We start from the raw sequence: 22,607 nt of genomic DNA, 5'->3' as shown, positions 1-22,607 counted from the left end.
TCGCACTTCCTGAGCGTGATTCTCAGGTATGTCTAAGAATACACCTTCAGGAGTGCAATAAATGACGCACCCCATTTTACACAATAAATCTCTTCCCAGGAGATTAGTCGGTGCCGATGCCGCCAGCAAAAAGGAATGCTTGGTATGCAAAGGCCCTATTGTAATCTCTGCTGGTTTGCTAACAGGGTAGTGCTGGACTACTCCCGTTACTCCCATGGCTGGAATTGTCTTACCAGTGGTTCTCATGCCCACTGTCGAATTTATCACTGATTTGGCCGCCCCCGTATCTACAAGGAAGTTTAATGATTTACCAGCTACATCAATTGTGACCTCGGGTTCACTTCCAAGGCTTGCAATCAATTTCACTGGCTGCAGATTACAGGTATGGCCACACCCCTATTGGGTATGGTGACCTCCCTGAATCGCGCTGGCAGCAACTACTTGAGAAGGGGGTAACTGGGAACTACCCGAGACTTGCCAGTCTCTTTTTGGGGGATACCTTTTTGTTTCCCCTGCATGTGGCTCATGACTCCGTCTCTGCGGTCCCTGATCCCAATTTTGTGTGTCATGTCGTTGTCTAGGGGGTTGATATGATTTTTGTATGTTTTTCACTTTACAGTCTCGTGCAAAATGTCCCTCTCTATGACAGGAATAACAAGTTACCACATTTGACTTACCCACAGGGTTTGGAGATTTATACAAAGGTTGCCTTGTGGTCAGGGCCTGTATACTTACGGCCATTAACTTATCACTTTGTGACTCCCTGTGTCTGGTGATATTGCGATCATGATCAACAGCGGCCTCTCTCAAAGTAGCCACCGACAGACCTCGCCAACATGGTTGCGTGGTCTGTACTCTTGTCTTTAATGCTTCTTTTAAACCATCCATTAACACAGATACTGCTACTTCTCTATGATTTACATTTGTTTTGATGTCTTCAATGCCTGTGTATTTAGCCATTTCTAGTAATGCCCTGTGAAAATAGTCAGCAGCTGTTTCTGACTCCTTTTGTTTAATGGAGAAAATCTTGTTCCATTTGACAACAGCTGGGAAATACTCTTTTATCTGTAAATTTATTCTCTTTACAATGTCTTGGTTGTACACATCCGTAAGGGGTACATCCTCATCTAATTTACAGTCAGCTAAGAATTGTGCTGAGTCGACATTGGAGGGTAAACATGCCCTCAGCAATATCTGCCAGTCTTTGTTATTGGGCTCTACTGTATTCCCTAGGTCTCTAATGTATTTCTGGCTAGCAACTAGATCTTTTCTAGGGTCAGGGAATTCAGACACTATTGATCTTAATTCCATTCGGGAAAATGGGCAGTGCATGGCAATGTTTCTGACAGGAGTGATTCCTGAAGTGTCAGTTTTCCCATTTGGCACTGCTATTACCCTAACGGGATTAAGTCTACTTACATCGTTCTGAATAGATTCTACAGCTTGTGGTGAAATGGTTTCAGCATAGTGTATGGTGCCGTACTTACCCGTTGATACGACCTCACCTGTCCCTCCGCTAGGGGCTTTTGATACTAATCTTACGGGTTGGGTCGTGCCCACTGCAGTTTCTGATATGGTGGCTGCTAGAGAGAGTGCCGATATTGTTGTTGACTCGTCCTCTTGATCACACTCCTGGGGAAAGTTTAAAACAGGGTACAACTTGCACGGGTTAATACTTGCATTACTCATCTTATTCATATTATCCTTAACATTTATGCAGTTACTAAGTGCCTGTTTATTACACATTAGTGCGTCATTCTCCGCAACCAATTTCTCTCCCGTTATGTAAGGTGGCGGTGGTGCCGTAGCTATCAGTTTCCTGATAGGGTTAGATCCCGCCGCCTGAGCCAATCCTCTCTGTATTTCACCCTCCTGTTGCCATAACTGTAAATAATAATAATGTTTGATCCGTCTCTTTGTTGATTTAATGAGACATATCCTTCTCCTTAGATTTAGTAACACATCTGGGCTAAAGCTGCCTACTCTTGGGAACTTCTCCCCGTCATGTACAGTCATTCTTTCCCATTCATCACATAAAACTTCTGTGTGTGAACCGTATTTTTCACACATTACATACCTTGCCGACCCGATTGGTCGGTTTACTGAATCAACCCGAACCGAGGTTGATCGCCCCCTACCTGAACAACTGGCCCCCATAACTTGCAGGTGTTGCTTTCACTACCTCTGACCTTCAATCAGGGTCTTCAGCGAACCCTTACAAAAACCAAGATGTTCAAGATAGGCCGACGGTGGCGGTTTACCGAGTACCCCACTCACTCGCCCACGCCGACCAATACGCCCACACACTGCCTTAGCGCTGGCGTACTCGACCTAGGGCCCCTGCGACCTGAACCGCTATTTACTGGAACATGCGAGGGTGATCCGAAGAGCACTTACTCTTTCCAGTAACTATTGGTTGCTGGATAGTTCCTGAGTGACCAGCGAACCTCCCTTAAAATAAAAAAAATTACACAAATCACGTTAGAATGTACAAATAGCGTTTATGACCCCTCTAGCGTACGCAAATGGTACTGGGTCAAATTACTAACTAATGCACACAATTACGTGCGGTACAATCGTTCGGCACATAAGCAACTAATCTTATGTGCGGAGCGACCAGTGGAATCGAAAATTGCGGCTGCGAATTCCTTCAGCCAGAGCTTTAATGGCCTATATGGGTTCTGCACCAACCCCCTGGGTTGTGCTCTTTTCTCTATAGCGGACTTCTTAGTCTGCTGTACCTGGACCTCCTGGTCTGTGCTATAGTAGACCTCCTGGTCTGCTATACTCTAATGCTCAAATTTATGTTTAACAAGGGATGCCTCCCCAGCCACCATGCACGTCACTTACATGTATGTACCTCACGAGAACTCGATTTCTTGTGGTTCAACCCAAAAATTGTAAAAACATATATATGCAAACACTCACTCACCACATGTACACTTTACTTTTGTTTCTATTTCTGCGCAGAAATTTCTTTCCTTTAGACCAGATGAGTTGTAAATTTAGAGAAGGATCTATTAGTTTAAATTTCGGACACTAAAATTGACTTGCGCTATTTATCGCGTTGCCACCTTTTCGCCTGTTTAAAATAACACTATCGTGTGATTTGTTACGTGGGCGTACCCGGACACTCCGTTGCGTAATATACACTGCGTGCGTCGGCCTTTGGGTTGCGTACGCGAGTCTCAGCCTTTTGTTAGAGACACGTGTACGCAAGGCAGATATCCACCGTAACACAATTAACACGTTTATCAATGTAGGTGATCCTCGATCATCTACCGAGCACCACACAGATCTCTCCTTGTATCTTTAGGTAAAGCTGTGTGCGTGCTTTACAAATTACCCCTTAAATGTATTACCTTTACTCTTTAACTACTGATAGCAACAAATCTTTCTTAGCCCGTTAACAATTGTGAAATGGCAAACAGGAGAGTGATATGAAAATACACGAATGAAAAAGGAATGCAGATATATGCGTGCGTGCGTACGCAAGACAGAAATAAACAGTTTTAAAAGACACTAGCGTATTGTTCTTACCTCCGGTTCCGGATTCCTTCAGCACCCTTTACTAAGCGAAGCAGACGCTTATCCGGTCAGCACGACGAGGAATATGACCTCCCGCCCTTTGCTGATGGATAATGTCTGCTGAAATTACCTAGTGCAGATATGTGAAGGACGGACGAGCCGCCAATTGATAAAGCCTAATATTTATCTTATTTAAAACACTCTAAAAGGTTAAAGAACACGGTACGCTATTGGCGTATGGAATACCGTAAGGGTACGCACGTTGCGTATCTAACGCTTAGCCGTGGTCGAGACGCACGAGCGGCACGTTCGCTCACGGCTTAGAGCGTACATGCAAGCACGCTATAGGCTGCCGACGAACGTAATGGTATGCTACTAGCGTAGCGGACGCTTGGGACCACGAGGAGATCACAAGCGGCGCTGATGCTCACGATGTTAAACCTTTATAACTATACCATAAACAATGTACTTATGCAATAAACCTTGGTGCAGTGATAGGGTGTAAATGTAACACAGTGTAACCTTATTAACTGTACGAGCGTCTCCGACGCTCTGAGAATACTTAGAAATATAATAAATACACAGATACCGGTATTAGGATCTAACACCTTATATGAACGTTCTATTTGCAAAAGAATAATACAATACAAGTCATACACTACCAAAATAACATTGACCACCTAACCAGAAAACTACACATGAAATACAATAGCAGTACAATAATATTTAAGAGAAAGAGAGAGAAAGAGGAGAAGAGAGAGAGAGAGAGATAAGGCTCACAATAACAATAAAGGTAATATGGTTGCGGAGAAACTTACGCACAAAGGGTAACAATCGCATGCGCCTCCTAGATAACCAGCTCCCGATTATCAGCAATGAGAACCGTTGAAGAGAATAGAGAGCTGGCCCAGATCGGCTTGTCCTTTTATACCCTACACATAATACAGTACAATGGTCCCTATATTCTTATTGTTCATTGGACACAGGAATTCCTCTTCGCATTATAACAAAAGGTCATAGGTTGATTCATACAGGTGGGCTGTGACTATTTCCAACTGCTCAGGTGGGTGGGAAACTAGGTTTCCCGCCGCATGGATAATAAAGTGCAAATATAGTAAAAGTCCATAAACTTCTTATGTCCATAACTATTCGCACGAGCGAGTTATCCGCTTCAAACCAACACCGGAATATTGCTAATTAAATACTCTTCCGATGGATACTAAACACCACTGTATAACCCTTGTCTGACCCTTCGTATCAAACAAAGAGGGATCTCTCTGTCTATGAACATGCTACATTAACTAAACTTTCAGATTCTATCAAAGGGACCATAATCTACAAAATACATTATATGGTTAAAATATGAAACAATTGAGTCGCACGCTAGACGCATACAAACTCTACCGTAAATGCGCATACCGTGCGCCTGTGGGTGCACGCAACAGCGAGTATGCGCACGCATGGGAGAGCACATGCACATGCAGCGGGGACACGCATGAGGTGCAAATATGGCAGTGTGTAGCGTGATATTTTTCTGACTTTGACACACTATTATAGTCCCCCTCTGGTGGTGGCGTGGACCACCACCCTATTGGGAATACCAAGCGTCTGTCGGGATTTCGCCATTTGTATTTTCCCTGCCAGGATCCCGACTGTCGGGAACTTAACTGCATCCTTAAATAAGGTTAGAATACAAAAAATAATAGTGTTTCCTTTGCACTGACAAAGCACATTATTAATAAGCTACAGTACTTATTATTCTATTAATTCATGTTTCATGATTCAGTGTTATGGAGTCTGTGTCGCACTATAAACATGGATGAGAGTTTCTCAGTAAACACAATTTCAAAAAAATTAAACAAGTAAGGCTCAATTGGTTTGTTACCATTTTCTTTACTCACATATACATTATACATTACAGGGTGCTCTGGTAACAGAATTGAATACCATACAAAATTAGTAACAGAAGCCAGCATAATGATAGAGAAATATAATGTTAGTAGCAACAGTTTGTTTGTTTGTTTAGTATTAGTTATTATGCAGTATATAAAGGATTTGTACACATGTTCTTTGTGATAAGAGGTGACAAGTGTATGTTTGAAGACAATGTATTTCATTGTTCACATAATTCATGTATTTAAATTTAAAATCATGTGACCTTTTATCTGACAGTTGCCTCCATGAGCTCTTTAAACTTTTCCATATCACATCCATTTATGACAAAAGCCTTATTTTGTTTCTTGAGGTCATCAATCAAATCAAGCACCATCATTCCGCGAGTAAATTTCCCGGAGAGCTCCACAGTCACTGCACATTCAATGACCTTGGTAACTGAGCTGCCATCAATGGCCGCGGCCATGGCGTATGAGTCACAGGAAACAAATCCGGGCCCATCGACCATAGCTTTCTCCTCCTTCTCAGTCCTGGAATACTGCAAGCTGTGATTGTAGATCTTCTTTATGAAGTCAGATTTTTTTGTCCCCATGTTCACCCATTTATCATACCACTCCTGTGTGATCACATAAGAATAGTAAAATGTCTTAAATGTTATCATCATCCTAATATTTAATTTACTAATTTATATGCTCAGATTTAATGAAGGGTTTTTACTCTATCGAAGAATGGCCATCCTGAAAATGCAATACTACCTTATTGTGTTCAATATAATTTCTGCACTCCAGCTTTTACAATTTCATTATGTTAATTGCTGAAAGCAGAACAGTGTTAGATTTGCAGATATAACAAAAAAATAAATCTCTGCATTCTGTTCTAGACTGGGTGAGTAATAGCAAAGGCAGTCATCATCATGTTTTCTATACTTGGCACCTACAACTAAAATGACCAGTTAAGGTATCAGACTATATGGTCTAGTTTTCAAACTATTCTGCCCCATAAAAAAAAACAAAGACAGCAGTTTCTGCATTATTTAAGTAAAGTATATATTTAACAATGTCTAAAGCATGCAATATTGGACATATCTCCTGCAAATCCACACAAATCACAGCACACCACAGGTTCCATACAATGCATGTGGACGTTGCAGTAGTGCAGTTTAACAAGCTCTAAAGATCGAAAGTTTTTGCAGCTTGTGTACTTATTTCTAGGAATAACTCAGTCATAGAAGGGTCTTACAATAACATACCTCGCAACATTTCTAAAGTAGAAGTCGGGACCCCCTTCACGCATCTGAAAAGGGACCCCTTAATGATGTTATTTAAGGCATGCCTGCATGATACCCCACCCGCCATTTTGCGTCATGCTGGGGGCAAGCCCAGCATTCTGGCATCTTTTGAGCTGCCCCAGTCTCCACTCTGCAGTGAATGGACGCGGTGTGCATGAAAATAGGGACTGTCACGCTAAAATTGGGATGTTTGGGAGGTATGTAATAGCTACCTGGGGGCTAAAGCTCAAAGCAACTACTTTGCACTGCATTAAAAGTAAAGTGATGGTATAACCAATCACTGTTCTCCTTTCTCGTTGCCGGAACATGCTCTTATCAGCAACAGCCCAGTGTTAAATACCTTCAAAAATATGTTCTTTATTGCCACAATATGCATGGATGGCCAGGCATCTATACCATTACATCTATATGTTATGGCTAACTATGTAAGCATTTTCGTTGCTTCTCATCTATCCTCCTCTAGAGAGAAAGATGTTGAGCATTTTGGAACATACAGTATCTCATGCTTAGACATCACAATGCCACATAACACAGTGGTGCCCTTATATGAGAAGAGATAACCATTTAACTGACGATTTATTCTCCAAAAACTGCTCCAAAATTGTCTGTTTTTTTTTTATTAGTGAATTAGGTGAAGAACATGGACCTTATCCAAAATGATTTTAGTTAAAAACAAATATATATATATTTTTTAATTAAAAAAGATTTTTTTTCTCAAACATCGAAACATCGGTCAGGAAGATCAGTTACATTGCAACCATCGCAACGTTACTTTTTACCCCCAAGACAGCTGGCAGGTACACAGGGGGGATCTGGGGGTGGCTTGGGAAGGGGGGGGGGAGGGGTTTGTTTAACACTTTCCCAGCGGCTGCCATTGTCTGTAAGTCTCCTGGTTTTTATTTCAATATATAGTGGTTAAGTATTGAGTATCAAGGTTTACATCATCTAAAAGGTTTAGTGGTACTAACTGAAGGAAAAGGTGAAACTCATAGCAGCACTCAATCAAAATTTGCAATTTCTCTAGCATCCACTAGGGGACACTGGAGGCTGATTACACTGGGGGACAGATGCACTGGCTATCAGGAGCTGGCACTTTAACTAATTGAAGAGAATGCAGACTTCTCCCCCCTCTATCCCCCACAAGCCCCAGTTTTTTTTAATGTGCCGAAGGAGCCGGTCATCTTTTTTTTAGTGCTCCTGCACTACGGATAACAAACAAAGACAGGCTCTGGGGAGGCACTTCGCCACCTCTGCAAAGGTGGGGTCTAGGTCCTTGGGCAGCCTTACAGCTGGAGGATGCTTCAGGACAAGACAGTCAGCACTTACTGAAAAGTGCTTGCCAGCCTCTGATGGCCACGCCGCGCGCCTGGAGTCTCCCGCTCACAGGTAAGAGCGTGGCTTCCCCGCTGCCCCCCCCTCCAGCGCTGGGCACAGCTCGGACGGGGGACACTGCACTGAGCCGAGGGAAGCGGCAAACACGCACCGCAGCTATAAGAAAGCCACGGAGCGCTTCCCCTTAGACGGGGCAGGGAGGAGGAAGGTTACAGCGCATAGCGCTGAGAGGCTCTGTAGCTACATTGCTACTATAACCATGTACCTAGCCACGTTTGCAATGGCGCTGAGCGGGCACAGCGTCGGGAGGGGGGCGGAGCTTCTTGCTAAGCTCACAAAGACTAAACGCTGTGACATCCCTTTTTTCTTGCAGTGACTCCAGCCTGCTGACTCCTAAAAACAGCATTCCTTCATCTCCTGGAGGCTGAATGTACTGGGGACAGATCAGAGAAGTGTTACCCTTTAGGGAACAGACAATACTCTATCTAGCTCCCTATCCCTTATTGTGTGTTTGACAGTGGTGTAGTGTCCTTGTGCCGGAACCACAATGTCGGGGAGAAATACAGTGCCAAAGACTTCTCAGAAGTTCTTTACATGTACTAAGTGCAATAAGAAAATGCCCCAGGCCCCTGATGGCTCGACCGTTTGTTCTGAGTGTACGCAGGAAGAGATGGTCGAGGCAACTACCTCTTTGGAAGGTTCAGAACCCCCTTGGGCCTGTAATTTAGCACAGATTATTTCGGCTCTCCGACCTGAACTGGCAGCTTCTCGCAGAGATCAAAACTCAGCTAGAGCTACTGATCCCTCGGTACCCCCTTCTCTCCCTGCCGAACCAGCTTGGGCAACGGGTCTAATCAGATCCGTAGAAGGCTTGGTTAAACGGATGGATTCCTCCACCAGTCAGCCTATACCGTTGCGCCCCAAAAAGAAAAGTACTCTTCCAGCAATCCTCCAGTCAGACGAATCGGACGAAGAGCGATGGGGGGCAGAAGGGACGTAGGAGGAAGAGGTTGAACTCGACGATGTATCCGATGCAGAGGATAACGCGTCGTGAGACCAAGGAGTAGAAGCCCTTATAAAAGCTGTTCACCAGGTGTTGAACATCACTGGCACAGCTCCTCTGGAATCCCCAGATTCTTCTCAATTTGGTACTAAACGCAAATCTTCCATAACGTTTCCCTTTTCACCAAAATTGGACGTACTTTTGTCCGTAGCCTGGGAACACCCGGATAAGAATTTCCAAGTACCAAAATGGTTCCTGGCTTCATATCCCTTTCCAGCTACTATGAATGAAAACTGGGAACAACCTCCCCCAGTAGATTCGTCACTTTCACGATTGTCAAAAAAGACTGCTTTACCTCGTTCAGGGGGCAACAGCCTTAAAATACTCTTTAGACCGTAAGGTGGAAACGACACTGAAATCCATCTACACAGCTGCTGATGACTTACTTAGACCCACATTGGTAGGGTCTTGGGTTAATAAGGCTATTGAACATTGGGCGGCCCAATTGATTTCTGACTTGAAAGCAGGGTTCCACTTGATGAATTAATTGTTCTGGCAAAACATATTAAAGAATCAGCAGCGTACCTGGGAAAGCTTCAAAGGATATCGGCCAAGTAGGGGCATGGATTTCAGCCTCAGCCATAGCTGCTCGCTGGGCACTGTGGCTGCGCTCTTGGAAGGCCGATGCAGAATCTAAACGAACGGCAGTAGCCTTACCATTTACAGGGAAGGTGCTTTTTGGTGACGATCTAGACAAGCTCATTTCTCAAGCTACAGGTGGAAAATCCACGTTTTGCGGTCCGTAACTCCTCCACCTAAACAGACCTATTCTGGTCCATCTTTTCGTTCCTTTCGGACCTCTGCTTCCTTTTGTTCTAGATCTGGAACTTCAGCAGGTCAGCCCAAGGGTGGAAGAGCTTGCAGTCGCCAACAATCTACCTCTCGTCGTCAGGAGCCCAAGCCTACTGACAAAACAGTGGCATGACGGACTCCCTTCCAACCTGGCCTCTCCCATGGTGGGTGCACGTCTCCAAAATTTTCAGGAGGCGTGGATGCACACTTTCACAGATGCGTGGGTGCGTGCCCTGGTGTCCAGGGGTTACATGATTGATTTTGAAGTTTCACCTCCACCACGGTTCTTTACCACCAGTCTTCCGGCTACAGGGGACAAACAGATTGCTCTTCAGGGAGCGATTCAGTCTCTATTGACCTCTTAATGCCGGTCCCAGGCCCTCAACGGATGATGGGTTACTACTCAAACCTGTTTGTTGTCCCGAAGCCGGATGGCTCGGTAAGACCTATTCTGAATTTGAAGTCTTTGAATCAATATCTCACATATCACAGATTCAAGATGGAGTCAATTAGCTCCATGATAGCGGGTCTGGAGCCAGAAGAGTTCATGTTATCACTGGACATCAAGGATGCATACCTACATGTTCCCATTTGGGAGCCACATCAGGAATTCTTGTGATTAGCAATTCTACAGAATCATTATCAGCTCAGAGCACTTCCTTTCGGCCTGTCTTCGGCTCCCAGAGTGTTCACCAAGATCATGGCAGTCATGGTAGCACACCTTCGCTCTCTGGGGGTAACAATTGTACCATACCTAGATGACCTTTTGCTCAAAGCATCAACAGCGGAGAAACTTCGGGAGCATGCCCTGACCACTCACGACGTCATCTTGAGAAATGGGTGGATACTCAATTTCAGAAAATCCAATCTCTTGCCAGCCCAGCGCATACTGTTTCTGGGACTGATTTTGGATACCAAACTACAGGGGGTATTCACGCCAGAGGACAAGGCGCAGAATATCCTGCTGATGGTTCAAAAAGTCCTCAAGCCAAAGAGGGTGCCATTACACCTTTGTATTCGTCTCTTAGGGAAGATTCTGGCAGCCTATGAGACGTTGCAGTTCAGACGGTTTCATTCCCAAAACTTTCAGATAGACCTGTTAACCCAGTAGTCAAGGTCACATCTACATCCCCAAGGCACAGTGCAGCTAGCTCCGCGCACCCAAGTGTCTCTGGTGGCTTCATTTGAACAACCTCATGGCGGGAAGGAGATTCGGCATATAGGACTGGATTTTGGTCACGACAGACACGAGTCTCAGAGGCTGGGGAGCTGTGATACTGGAGTATCACTTCCAAGGAAAGTGGTCAGAACAGGAACAGTTACTGCCCATAAATGTATTGGAACTGAGGGCAATCTTCAATACACTTCGGGAACCCGTTCACCTGCTTCAGTCAAGAGCGGTACGAGTGCAGTCGGACAACGCAACCGCAGCCGTTTATATCAATCACCATGGCGGCACACGCAGTCGCATGCCATGCGAGAAGTGGCTCGGATCCTGAGGTGGGCAGAACTTCACAAAGTCATATTATCAGGGGTTTTCATCCCAGGAATGGACAACTGGAAAGCAGAATATCTCAGCTGTCAGGACCTTCACCCGGGAGAGTGGGCTCTCCACCCCCAGGTTTTTTAACAGTTGGTTCGGTGATAGGGTCTTCCACAAGTGGATCTGATAGCCTCCCGGTTGCATCATCAACTCCCGCGATATCTGTCCAGTACTCGAGATCCCAGAGCAGAAGACATAGACGCTCTCACGGCTCCTTGGCCGTACGATCTGGTTTACCTCTTCCCTCCATTCCCATTTCTTCCACGAGTATTCAAACGGATCAAGAGGAAATCAACGTGGGTCATTCTAGTGGCTCCGAATTGGAGAGCTTGGTATTCGGACCTCCTTCTGCTCCTCGCAGATGAACCGTGGCTGTTGCCTCTTCGTCCAGCCCTGTTGCAGCAAGGGCCGTTACGGCACCCGGATTTGACACGGCTGCGTTTAACGGGCTGGCTCTTGAAGCTCTATCTTGTATTCCTTCCTCAGTGGTCCCTACCATGCTCAAGGCTCGTAAACCGGTTACGGCGACCCATTACCATCACATATGGCGAGCCTACATGTCTTGGTGTTTGGAAAGAGGTTTCGACACCCTATCTTTCAAATTAGCCCGTCTTTTGCTTTTCTTACAAATGGGCCTGGATAGTGGCCTACGCCTCGGTTCTCTCAAAGTACCTGTATCTGCTTTGTCTATCTTTTTCCGGCGCAAATTCGCAATCATGCCGGAAGTTTAGACCTTTCTGCAGGGAGTGTTGCGGGTACAACCACCCTTCGTTCCACCTACTGCTACGTGGGACCTCAATTTGGTCCTTCACTACTTACAATCCTCGGTTTTTGAACCTTTGGGGAGGTGGATTTCAAATTTCTTACTTGGAAAACTGTTTTTGGCCTTAGCGTAGGCTCGCAGGGTTTCAGATTTAAGTGCCTTATCGTGTAAACCGCCTTACCTGGTCTTTCACGAAGATAGAGCGGAACCCCGCACACACTCCGGTTTTCTGCCAAAGGTGGTTTTGGCTTTCCACATAAACCAGCCGATCGTGGTTCCTGCTTTGAAGGATGACTCCGGGGTTCCATCTTCTCTAGATGTGGTCCGGACGCTTAATATATATGTCACTAGGACTGCACCCTTGCAGAAAACAGATGCCTTGTTTGTGCTGTATTATGCGGTCAAGCATGGTTAGCCTGCCTCAAAGCAGACTTTGGCCAGATGGATTAAGTTGGCCATTCGCCAAGCCTACTTGCATTCCGCCCGCCAACCTCCGGCAGTTATTTTGGCACACTCCAAGCGGTCCGTGTGCCCATCTTGGGTGGCGAGCCATGGTGCCTGTCACAGCTTTGCCGTGTGGCTACCTGGTCCACGGCTCATACTTTTGTTCGGGTTTATACGTTTGATACATTTGCCGCCTCCGCTTCGCAGTTTGGATGGCTTGTTTTGCAGATTCCTCAGTGCTCTCCCGCCCACAGGGTCAGCTTTGGAACGTCCCCAGTGCAATCAGCCTCCAGTATCCCCCAGTGGATGCTAGAGAAAATGGGATTTTGGTACTTACCGATAAATCCTTTTCTCAGAATCCATAGTGGACATTGGACGCCCACCCAGCACTGTTTCCTGCCTGCGTTGTGGTTCATGTTCAAGGTTGTAATGGCTAGTTGTTACTATTGTTCTCCTCTATTCGTCTCCTTACTGCTCAGTTGTTAAAACTGGGTCTTGTGGTGGATGGAAGGGGGGGGGGGGCTGCATCCTCTTCAATTAGTTAAAGTGCCAGCTCCTGATAGCCAGCCCGTCTATCCCCCCAGTGTAATCATCCTCCAGTGTCCCCTATGGATTCCGAGAAAAGGATTTATCGTTAAGTACCAAAATCCCATTTTTTTCTAGTACAGGTTTTAAAATGAAAGTGAATGTGCCATTGGTTGTCATGAGATAAAACAGTCTGTGCATTATAGGTTTACCAGTTTTCATACATTCATATTTACCTCCAGTGGCAAACGCAGGATTTTTATGGGAGGGTTTCCTTATAATTTCATATATCTGTATTATATATACAGTATATATGTACATGCATACATAAACACACATATGCACACATAGCATACATACTGTATATAAAACACACATATACATCTCCCCACTCATTAAGCAGAGACTCAGCTGTGGCCAGGGCAAGACATCACTCTATTAGGCTCCATCCCTTCAAGGCAAAAAGCTGCGATTTGCTGGTATTCGTCAGTAGGCAGGGCCAATAAGACCTAATTCCTTTAGATTCAGGTCTTAATTGTTCTGCCCCCTCTCCATTGACACACAAATTACTGCATTTTGCCACGAGGAGGAGGAGCATAATAGAATGGCGGCCATTGCCAGTGTAAAAAAAGAAAATCTGTCAGGTAGGGTTTTTGGGTACTCAGGAACCCCTCTATGTGCCACTGACCTCCTTGTTATGATCACCAATATGAAAATCACATATAATGTGTATATTGCAATATTTAAAACCTCTACAGCAGGCTTACCCAAGGGAGCTTCTGACGGCATGCATATTCCCATGTAGCAATGTAAGTTGTGCACAAGTATTCATTCAGGACAATGTAGGCCCCTTCAGGGTCTGCAAAGAAGTTAAACTCTCCACATGCTGTGGTATTTCCTCTTGCTAAATAAAAGACAAGAAAAATAATTTATTCTCAATAGATATTAATTTAAACTAATGAACATTTTTCCTCATAGTGAACATAACCAGTGTGTTTAATTCCTTATTTTGTTTAATAAGCTTTACACAAAAGTCAAATGAGCTGGTGTACTTGCGATGTTTTAAATATCAAATACTGTAATTAATAATATTAAATTAATAAAAAAACGTATTTTCACTTGTTTTACAATACTAGCGGAGTGACACTACTATTACAGGGGCAAACGCAGGATTTGCAAGAGGGGGTATCCAGAGAGAGGTGGAGCTCAGTACGGGGGTGGAGACTGAGGTGACCCAGTATTTGCTGGGTCTGTTAAACTAGTGTAGATAGATAGACCTACATGAGAAGATAGATAGATAGATACCAAATGTATTTTATAATAGTCATAGAGCAATCTCCAGTCTAAAGATGTATTAGAAAATCACCACTGTATGGAAAATGACAATGTTAGGTGGTACACCTTAAGGGGGTTAACTAAAAGCCAGACTAATATATATATATATATATATATATATATATATATAGTTGCCCGTGATGCGTTCGCATGGTGGGCTGTAAGTGGCGGCATCCCATTCCATTGCACGCTTCCGCTACCAACACAGTCTAATGAGCGGGGGGAGCTGTAATAGGCAGCTGTGTGTATATAAAGGGAGCCAGCACAGGGTAATAAATGTGAGCTCCCGCTACCCATTACTTGCGTAGCGGGAAGGCGACAGTACGTTCTATGACAGACTATGGGGAAAAAGCTGCGGGCTGCTGCGCTATGTTGCGATGAGTATGCATCACAGCAACACCACGATGTGCAGCCTCCTGCAGCAAGGATGTTAGAGGACACATTTGTGTATATAAAATTTATATATGCGCCAGTAGGTGTCCAGCACTCCTGCAATACGTGCACCGTGCCCTGGTGCCCCGATTCTCACATATGGTATCTGGCACCCAGGGACAAATAAAGCAGGCTACAGACCATGATGTAACCGTTTGATCTGTAGCCTGCTTTATTTGTCCCTGAGTGCCAGATACCATTTATATATATATATATATATATATATATATATATATATATATATATATATACACACACACACACACACACACATATATATATATATATATATATATATATATATATACACACATATATATATATATATATATATATATATATATATATATATATATATTTATATATATATATATATATATATATACACACTGTATATATGTATGTGTGTGCGTGTGTGGCATGTGAATACATACGTGCGTGTGTGTGTGTGTGTGTGTGTGTATATATATATATATATATATATATATAAATAAAAAAATAAATAAAATTGAAATTATTTTGCAGGAGTAACTAGAAATAGAAGTATTTTTGAAGAATCTAAACTTGAAATACCTGGCTTTATTTAGCCCTTACAACGGCATCCAGGAAGAGGATCTGTCACTCAGATAGGAAGCAGCAGCAAGTGGAGGGACTGAGGCAGAGTGGAGATTGCAGCAGCTGTCCAGCTGCCAAGACACACAGCAAACCTGACTAGTGCACAACCCGCGATTTGTGGGTCTTTGGAAAGATGCGGAGCCAAATCCGGGTGGGCGGGGCTTACATCACGGGCCGCGGCAATGGCTTATTTACCTTAAAAAATCAGTTTGGTCTGTCAGGGGGGGTTTCTGGGTACTCAGAACCCCCCCCTGCGTGCGCTAGTGTATTTTATATATATATTTATATATATATATATATATATATATATATATATATATATATATATATATATAGTATACACACCGTATATACACATTGGGACTTGGTTCAGATCTGATCTCATGTGTGTGTATATATATATATATATATATATATATATTTACGGAAAAACTTTTTTTTTTGTTTTTTTTAAGAATTGATTTCCAGTAGCGCAAAAATAGGACTTTAATTACCTACCGGTAAATAATTTTCTCGTAGTCCGTAGGGCCATGGGCACTATATAAGTTTGATTAGGTGTGCTGGCTCCTCCCTCTATGCCCTTCCTACCAGACTCTAAACTGTGCCTGAGGAGACGGACATACTTTGAGAGAAGGATGTAGAAAAGGAAAGTGGTGAGCTTTTGAACCAGCACAACCATAACAAGAGAAAAGCCATGCTAACCAAAACTTGTTAATAGGAACAGCAGCAGCTGAACCAAACAACATTACTTAACCAAGTAACAGTGCAGGAAGAACGAAGCACCGGGCGGGCGCCCAGTATCCCCTACAGACTACAAGAAAAGGATTTACCAGTAGGTAATTAAAATCCCATTTTCTCTTATGTCCTAGGGGATACTGGGAATCCATTTAGTACCATGGGGAAGTACCAAAGTTCCCAAACTGGGTGGGAGAGTGCTGAGGTTCCTGTTAGGCGCCGGGGTCCGCTTGTCTGCGCGGCCCGGCGCCTAGCAACTAGAGACGCCGTGCACGTACAGCCGCCGGCTCCCTAGCAACGCTAGACGCCGGGCGCGCTGAGCCGCACGGACCCTAGCAACGGGGACGCCACTGGCGGACCGCGTTCCCCGTTGCAAGGCTTTAGGAAATTAAGATATTCACCTGCTCTCTGGCCGTGCAGCAAGGCAGCTGCACGGCATTTATTCTAATCAGCCTTTAGCAGCTGATTGGAGGACTCCTTGTTAAATACACTCCCAGGGCTTCTCACAGACGCCGGTAATAGCTTCCTGCATGCTGCCTTTGTTTGCTGAGAGTCTGTTTCCAGTCCTGCTGTATCCGGTCATTCCAGTCCTCAGAAGTCCGGTATTCGGGAGTTGTCATCTCATCCCAAAAGGTCGTTTGGTTCCCTGGAGTCCTGACTGATCACCGTTTTATATCCAGTGGTGTTCGTGAGTTGCGGCTCTGCCGTGTGTTGCGGCTCAGCCGCTTTACCTTTTATATTTTGTGTTTGGAGCATTTGCGGAGGGTTCCGCTTCCACAAGTCCTCTCTGGTACTCGGCGGTGCCGGGTAGGAGAATTGGACAAGTGGATATTTTGGTTGTCCTTTTCCCTGGCGGTTTCTCCGCACATATTATAGTTTTGAGTTTGCTTAGCCCCTGGCCTGGTTGTTTAGTTAGAGGGCCTCTTGTTATCACCCTGTCTCGGGTTTCCCTTTGTCTCTCATTAAGACCGGGGGGCATCGAAGTTGGGCAGACATAATCCGCCCTTCAAACGCGGCTGCCAAGGGCTCAAGAAACCATAGTCTCGCAGGGGATTTCTGACAACACGGGTGAGACAACAGAGTTAGGGCACCAGGGGCTATTTTCCTGTCCTGCTCCCTTCCCCAGCATTCCGTTCCAGTGCTCCGGTCCTTGCCATAAGATCTCCTCTGACCAGAGTGCTGGAATCATAACAGTTCCTGCAGAACTGATTGACCAAACTGAAGGTCCTCAGAGGCCAAAGTATCAAACTTGTAAAACTTAGCAAATGTGTTCGAACCTGACCAAGTAGCTGTTCGAAAGAGCTGTAAAGCCGAGACACCCCAGGCAGCCACCCAAGAAGAACCCACCGACCTAGTAGAGTAGGCCTGTACAGATTTTGGAATCTGCAAGCATGCTGGATAGTGAGCCTGATCCAGCGTGCAATAGACTGCTTTGAAGCAGGACACCCAATTTTATTGGAATCATAGAGAATGAACAGCGAGTCCGATTTCCTGTGACGAGCTGTTCTCTTTACATACACCTTCATAGCCCTCACAACATCCAAAGACTTTGAAGTAGCAGAGGTGTACGTAACAAATGGAACCACAATAGGTTGATTTATGCAAAATGCGGACACCACCTTAGGAAGAAATTGCTGACGAGTCCTGAGTTCAGCTCTGTCCTCATGAAAAATCAGGTAGGGGCTCTTGTAAGACAACGCCCCCAACTCCGACACACGTCTTGCTGAAGCCAAGGCCAACAGTGTGACGGTCTTCCACGTAAGGTACTTTACGTCTACCTCCTGTAACGGTTCAAACCAGTCCAATTGGAGGAATTGCAGCTCCAAATTGAGATCCCAAGGTGCCGAGGAATGCACTTAGGGAGGTTGGATGTGCAGAACACCTTTCAACGTCTGGACCTCAGGGAGAGAAGCCAATTGTTTCTGAAAGAAAATAGACAAGGCCGAAATCTGGACTTTTATGGAGCCCACATCCACTCCCGACTGCAGAAAAAGCAGGAAACGTCCCAGATGAAATTCCACTGCAGAATATTGTCTGCTCTCACACCAGGAGACATATTTTTTCTAGATACGGTGGTAATGTTTAGACGTTACCCCTTTCCTGTCTTGGATCATAGTCGGAATGACCTCGTCAGGAATCCCTCTCCTGGCTCGAATCAGCCGTTCAACTTCCATGCCGTTAAACGTAGCCATGGTAAGTCTTGATAGATGAGCAGGACCTGTTGCAGAAGATCCTCGCGAAGAGGTAGAGGCCACGGATCTTCAAGCAGCATCTCGAGAAGATGCGCATACCAGGCCCTTTGTGGCCAGCCCGAAGCAATGAGTATTGCTTGAACCTTTTCCCTTTTATTCTTTTTAGAATTCTTGGGATCACAGGAAGTGGAGGAAACACGTACACCAGCTGGTAGACCCAGGGAGTTGTCAGAGCATCTACCGCCACTGCTTGTGGGTCTCTCGACCTGGAACAACCGCTTGAGCTTCTTGTTGAGATGAGAGGCCATCATGTCGATTTGTGGATATCCCCACCAACGTGTCAAGCACCTGGACACCTCCGGGTGAAGGCCCTACTCCCCCGGGTGCAGGTCATGTCTACTAAGGAAGTCTGCTTCCCAGTTGTCTACTCCCGGAATGAAAACTGGCAACAACGCCCCGGCATGTTTTTCCACCCAGAGGAGAATTCCTGACACCTCTGACATTGCGGCTCTGCTTCTCATTCCGCCCTGTCAGTTTATGTACGTCACTGCAGTCACATTGTCTGACTGGACCTGAATAGCCTGATTCTGAAGAAGAAATGTAGCCTGCCAAAGGGCATTGTGAGTTCCAGGATGTTTATTGGAAGGACAACTTCCTGACTTAACCATCTTCTCTGAAACTGCACCCCGTGCGTGACTGCGCCCCAACCTCTGATGCTCGCGTCTGTGGTTAGCAGAATCGAATTCTGAATCCCAAACCTCCGACCCTCGACTAGGTGAGAAGTTTGTAACCACCACAGGAGGGATATCCTGGCTTTTGGAGACAGACAAATCCTCTGGTGTATGTGAAGATGCGAACCGGACCATTTGTCCAACAGATCCATTTGGAAGGGCCTCGCATGAAACCTTCCATAAAGAATCGCCTTCCCCAGAAGGCATAAGCAGAGATGCACCGAGATCCGGGTTGGCTTCAGGACAGCCCGAACCATCAACTGGATTACCATTGCCTTTTCCAAAGGAAGGAATACTTTCTGAGGCTCTGTGTCCAGTATCATTCCCAGGAAAGGAAACCTCTGTGTTGGGTCTACGTGGGATTTTGGTAGGTTCAGAATCCACCTGTGATCCAGGAGTAGTCATGTTTAGAGAGCCGTGTTGTCCAACAACCACTCCCTGAACAGTGCCTTTAATAGAAGATCGTCCAGGTATGGAATGCTGGTCACTCCTTGTTTGCGGAGTAATAACATCATCTCTGTGACGACACAGCCGGCACGTCGTGTCGCACAGTAGTCGTAAAATACATGTGGTTACTTTCCTAGCCCTGGTCCTATCCATGGACTCCACTAATTGCCGATGTGTTATTAGTTATATGCTAGCCAATATTGTATGGTATTGTGTTGTTATTATATTGTACAGTTATGTTTTATCTGTTATATTAGGAATATGCAGTTTATTCAGTTATACTGTGTTCAATGTGTGTGATTGTATGCCAGAGTGTTAGTAACATAGTTAAATCAGTTCATTGTAATGTAAAGGGGGGTACTCACGGAGAGATCCATGCTTAAAATCTAAGCAATCTGACTAGATTGCTTAGATTTTAAGCACATATCACTCGTGTGTACCCCCCACAGCGATAGTCGTGCATCGCTAACACCGGTGCTAGATTGAGCTTGCATGCAGGCCAATCTAGCACGTCGCTCATTTCACCCGCTGGGTGAAATGAGCGGCCCCCGTCCTCCCCTGCATCGCTCAGCACACATCGCGCTGTGCTGAGCGGCAGGAGAGATGTGTGCTGAGCGGTTCGCTCAGCACACATCTCTCCCATGTATACCAGCCTTAAGTCCCCCAGCTACAATCAGATGTGATTAGGATGAGTCGGTAAGTAGTAAACAGGTTATGTATGGAGCTGCAGGTAGTCTGATCCTATGCTCCCCATTGTGTACAGGAGCCCAGACACCTCATCTCCACTCCTCTGTGACCTCCTCACTGACCAGCTTGTGTGATGAATAGACAGGGGAGGGTATAACAAGAGGAGTGAGCTCTACTGGTGACCTGCACAGGTTAGAGAGTGGATGTACTTCTGGAGTGCATGCGCTGACTAGGCATTGCGGTGCCGTCAGCGGCGAGAATCCGTGGCGATGGGCATTGTGTGAGCTGGTATTCCAGACCAGGAGACACAGAACTACTGCTGGCATGTAACATCAGGAGACTGTAATCCTATTACTACTGTGGCACTTAGTAAGTAAGATACCATCCTGGCTTATAATTGTTAGAGTTGTTAGAGTTATTGTGTACTGTGTGTGTATATTTACAATAAAGGGCATTTGCCACTTTACTAAACTGTTTACCTGAGTGATCAGAGAAACCGTATCTTCACAATCTCTGCTATCACTTTTGTGAACACCCTCGGTGCCGTGGAGAGACCAAATGGCAGGGCCTGGAACTGGTAGGGACAGTCCTGCAGTGCAAACCGTAGATAAGCCTGATGAGGCGGCCAGATCGGAATATGAAGGTACGCATCCTTGATATCCAGAGACACTAGGAATTCCCCCTCCTCCAGACCCGAGATCACCGCTCTCAGAGACTCCATCTTGAATTTGAACACTCGTAAGTACGGGTTCAACGACTTAAGGTTCAGAATTGGTCTTACCGAACCGTCCGGCTTTGGTACTACAAACATGCTGGAATAGTAACCCTTGTTTTGTAAATGAGGTGGAACTGGAACAATGACCTGTGTCTGTAACAGTTTTTGAATGGTGTCCTGTAAGGTTATTCCTGCCTCATGTGAAACTGGTAAGACTGATTTGAAGAATCTGTGAGGTGGGAGCTCCTGGAACTCCAGTCTGTAGCGCTGGGATATAAGGTCTATGACACAGGGATCCTGGCACGATCTTGTTCAGATGTGACTGAAGAATTTTAGTCGGGCCCCCACTCGACAGTCTTCCAGGAATCGTGGTCCATCGTCATGCGAAAGGTTATGAGGAAGCAGAGCCTGAACTCTGTTCCTGTGAACCAGCAGTAGCTGGTTTCCGTGGTTTACCTCTAGCACCTCTGGCGGCAGCAGAGGAACCTCTGGCCTAGCCCCTAAACTTAGCCATACGAAAGGACTGTAAGTTGGATCCTGAACAGGCCTTCCTAGCTGGGTGAGCTGCAGATGGTAGGTATGTGGACTTTGGAGATCCATTTGTCTAGTTCATCTCCAAATAAGGCCTCGCCTGTGAAAGTTAGGCCCTCCACACCATTCCTGGAGTCCACATCTGCAGTCCACTGGCGTAGCCATAAACCCTTGCGCGCAGACACTGCCATAGCTGTAGTGCATGCATTAAGCAAGCCTATCTCTTTTATGGCTTCCACCATAAAATTTGCAGAGTCCTGTATATGTTGCAGGAGCAAAATAATCTCCCCTTGAGGCAAGGTATCTAACCCCTCAATTAGGTTAGCAATGACTCGTATAAACCACCCACATGCTATAGTGGGTCTCTGGGCCACCCTTGCAGCAGTATACAAAGATTTGAGTGTAGTCTCAATCATACGATCAGCTGCATCCTTTAGGGAGGCTGCACCAGGAACAGGTAACACTATTTTACGTGAGAGCCTGGAGATCGATGCATCCACTACCGGTGGATTCTCCCATTTTTTCCTATCCTCAGGAGGAAAAGGAAAAGATGATAACAACCGTTTAGGAATTTGACATTTCTTATCAGGATTAACCCACGGTTCTTCAAACAGGGTATTTAGTTCCTTTGACACAGGAAAAGTAGCTGAGGATTTCTTCTTTATTTTAAAATAAGATTCCCCACTCTCCTCTGTCACCTTATCAGGGATATTCAAAACTTCTATGATAGCTTCTATGAGAGCCTCTATTTCCTGCGACAGAGTACCCTCCCCCACCTCTGAGTCCACTTCACCCTCCTCCATTTCTGACCCCTCATCATCAGAGTCAGATTGCAGGATATGGGCCAAAGTACATTTTTGCGGACAAATGGCAGGGGGCTGAGACGCTGGTTTGGGGACTGAGTCTTTTTTCAGAAACTAAGTCATAGATTGTCTTAAGTATTGCGTCTCTTTCTCATTCCGAGATAACTTAGTAGAAACTGAGGAAATCATTCCCCTAATGGAGTCCAGCCATGC

At 45.3% G+C, this 22,607-nt stretch overlaps 1 protein-coding gene across 4 annotated transcripts in view; it reads right to left on the bottom strand.

Annotated features, from left to right (window-relative positions):
* Positions 1-5,401: 5,401 nt before the first annotated feature.
* The window catches only part of LOC134927911 (pyrimidine-specific ribonucleoside hydrolase RihA-like), a 210,965-nt gene continuing 193,759 nt past the window's right edge, over positions 5,402-22,607 (bottom strand). For all 4 annotated transcript variants that reach the window (XM_063923021.1, XM_063923022.1, XM_063923024.1 and 1 more), the window contains exons 5-6: positions 13,939-14,075; positions 5,402-6,037 (exon numbers count right to left, since the gene is read on the bottom strand). In XM_063923021.1, the coding sequence (XP_063779091.1) occupies positions 5,690-6,037; positions 13,939-14,075 (485 nt within the window). In that variant the 3' untranslated portion in view covers positions 5,402-5,689. The remainder of the gene's footprint in view (positions 6,038-13,938; positions 14,076-22,607) is intronic.

The sequence above is a fragment of the Pseudophryne corroboree genome, chromosome 5 (assembly GCF_028390025.1).
Source record: "Pseudophryne corroboree isolate aPseCor3 chromosome 5, aPseCor3.hap2, whole genome shotgun sequence".
NCBI classification, from domain to species: Eukaryota; Metazoa; Chordata; class Amphibia; order Anura; family Myobatrachidae; genus Pseudophryne; species Pseudophryne corroboree.
The sequence above is the reverse complement of the archived record's forward strand: the minus strand, read 5'-3'. Positions and strand labels throughout refer to the sequence as shown.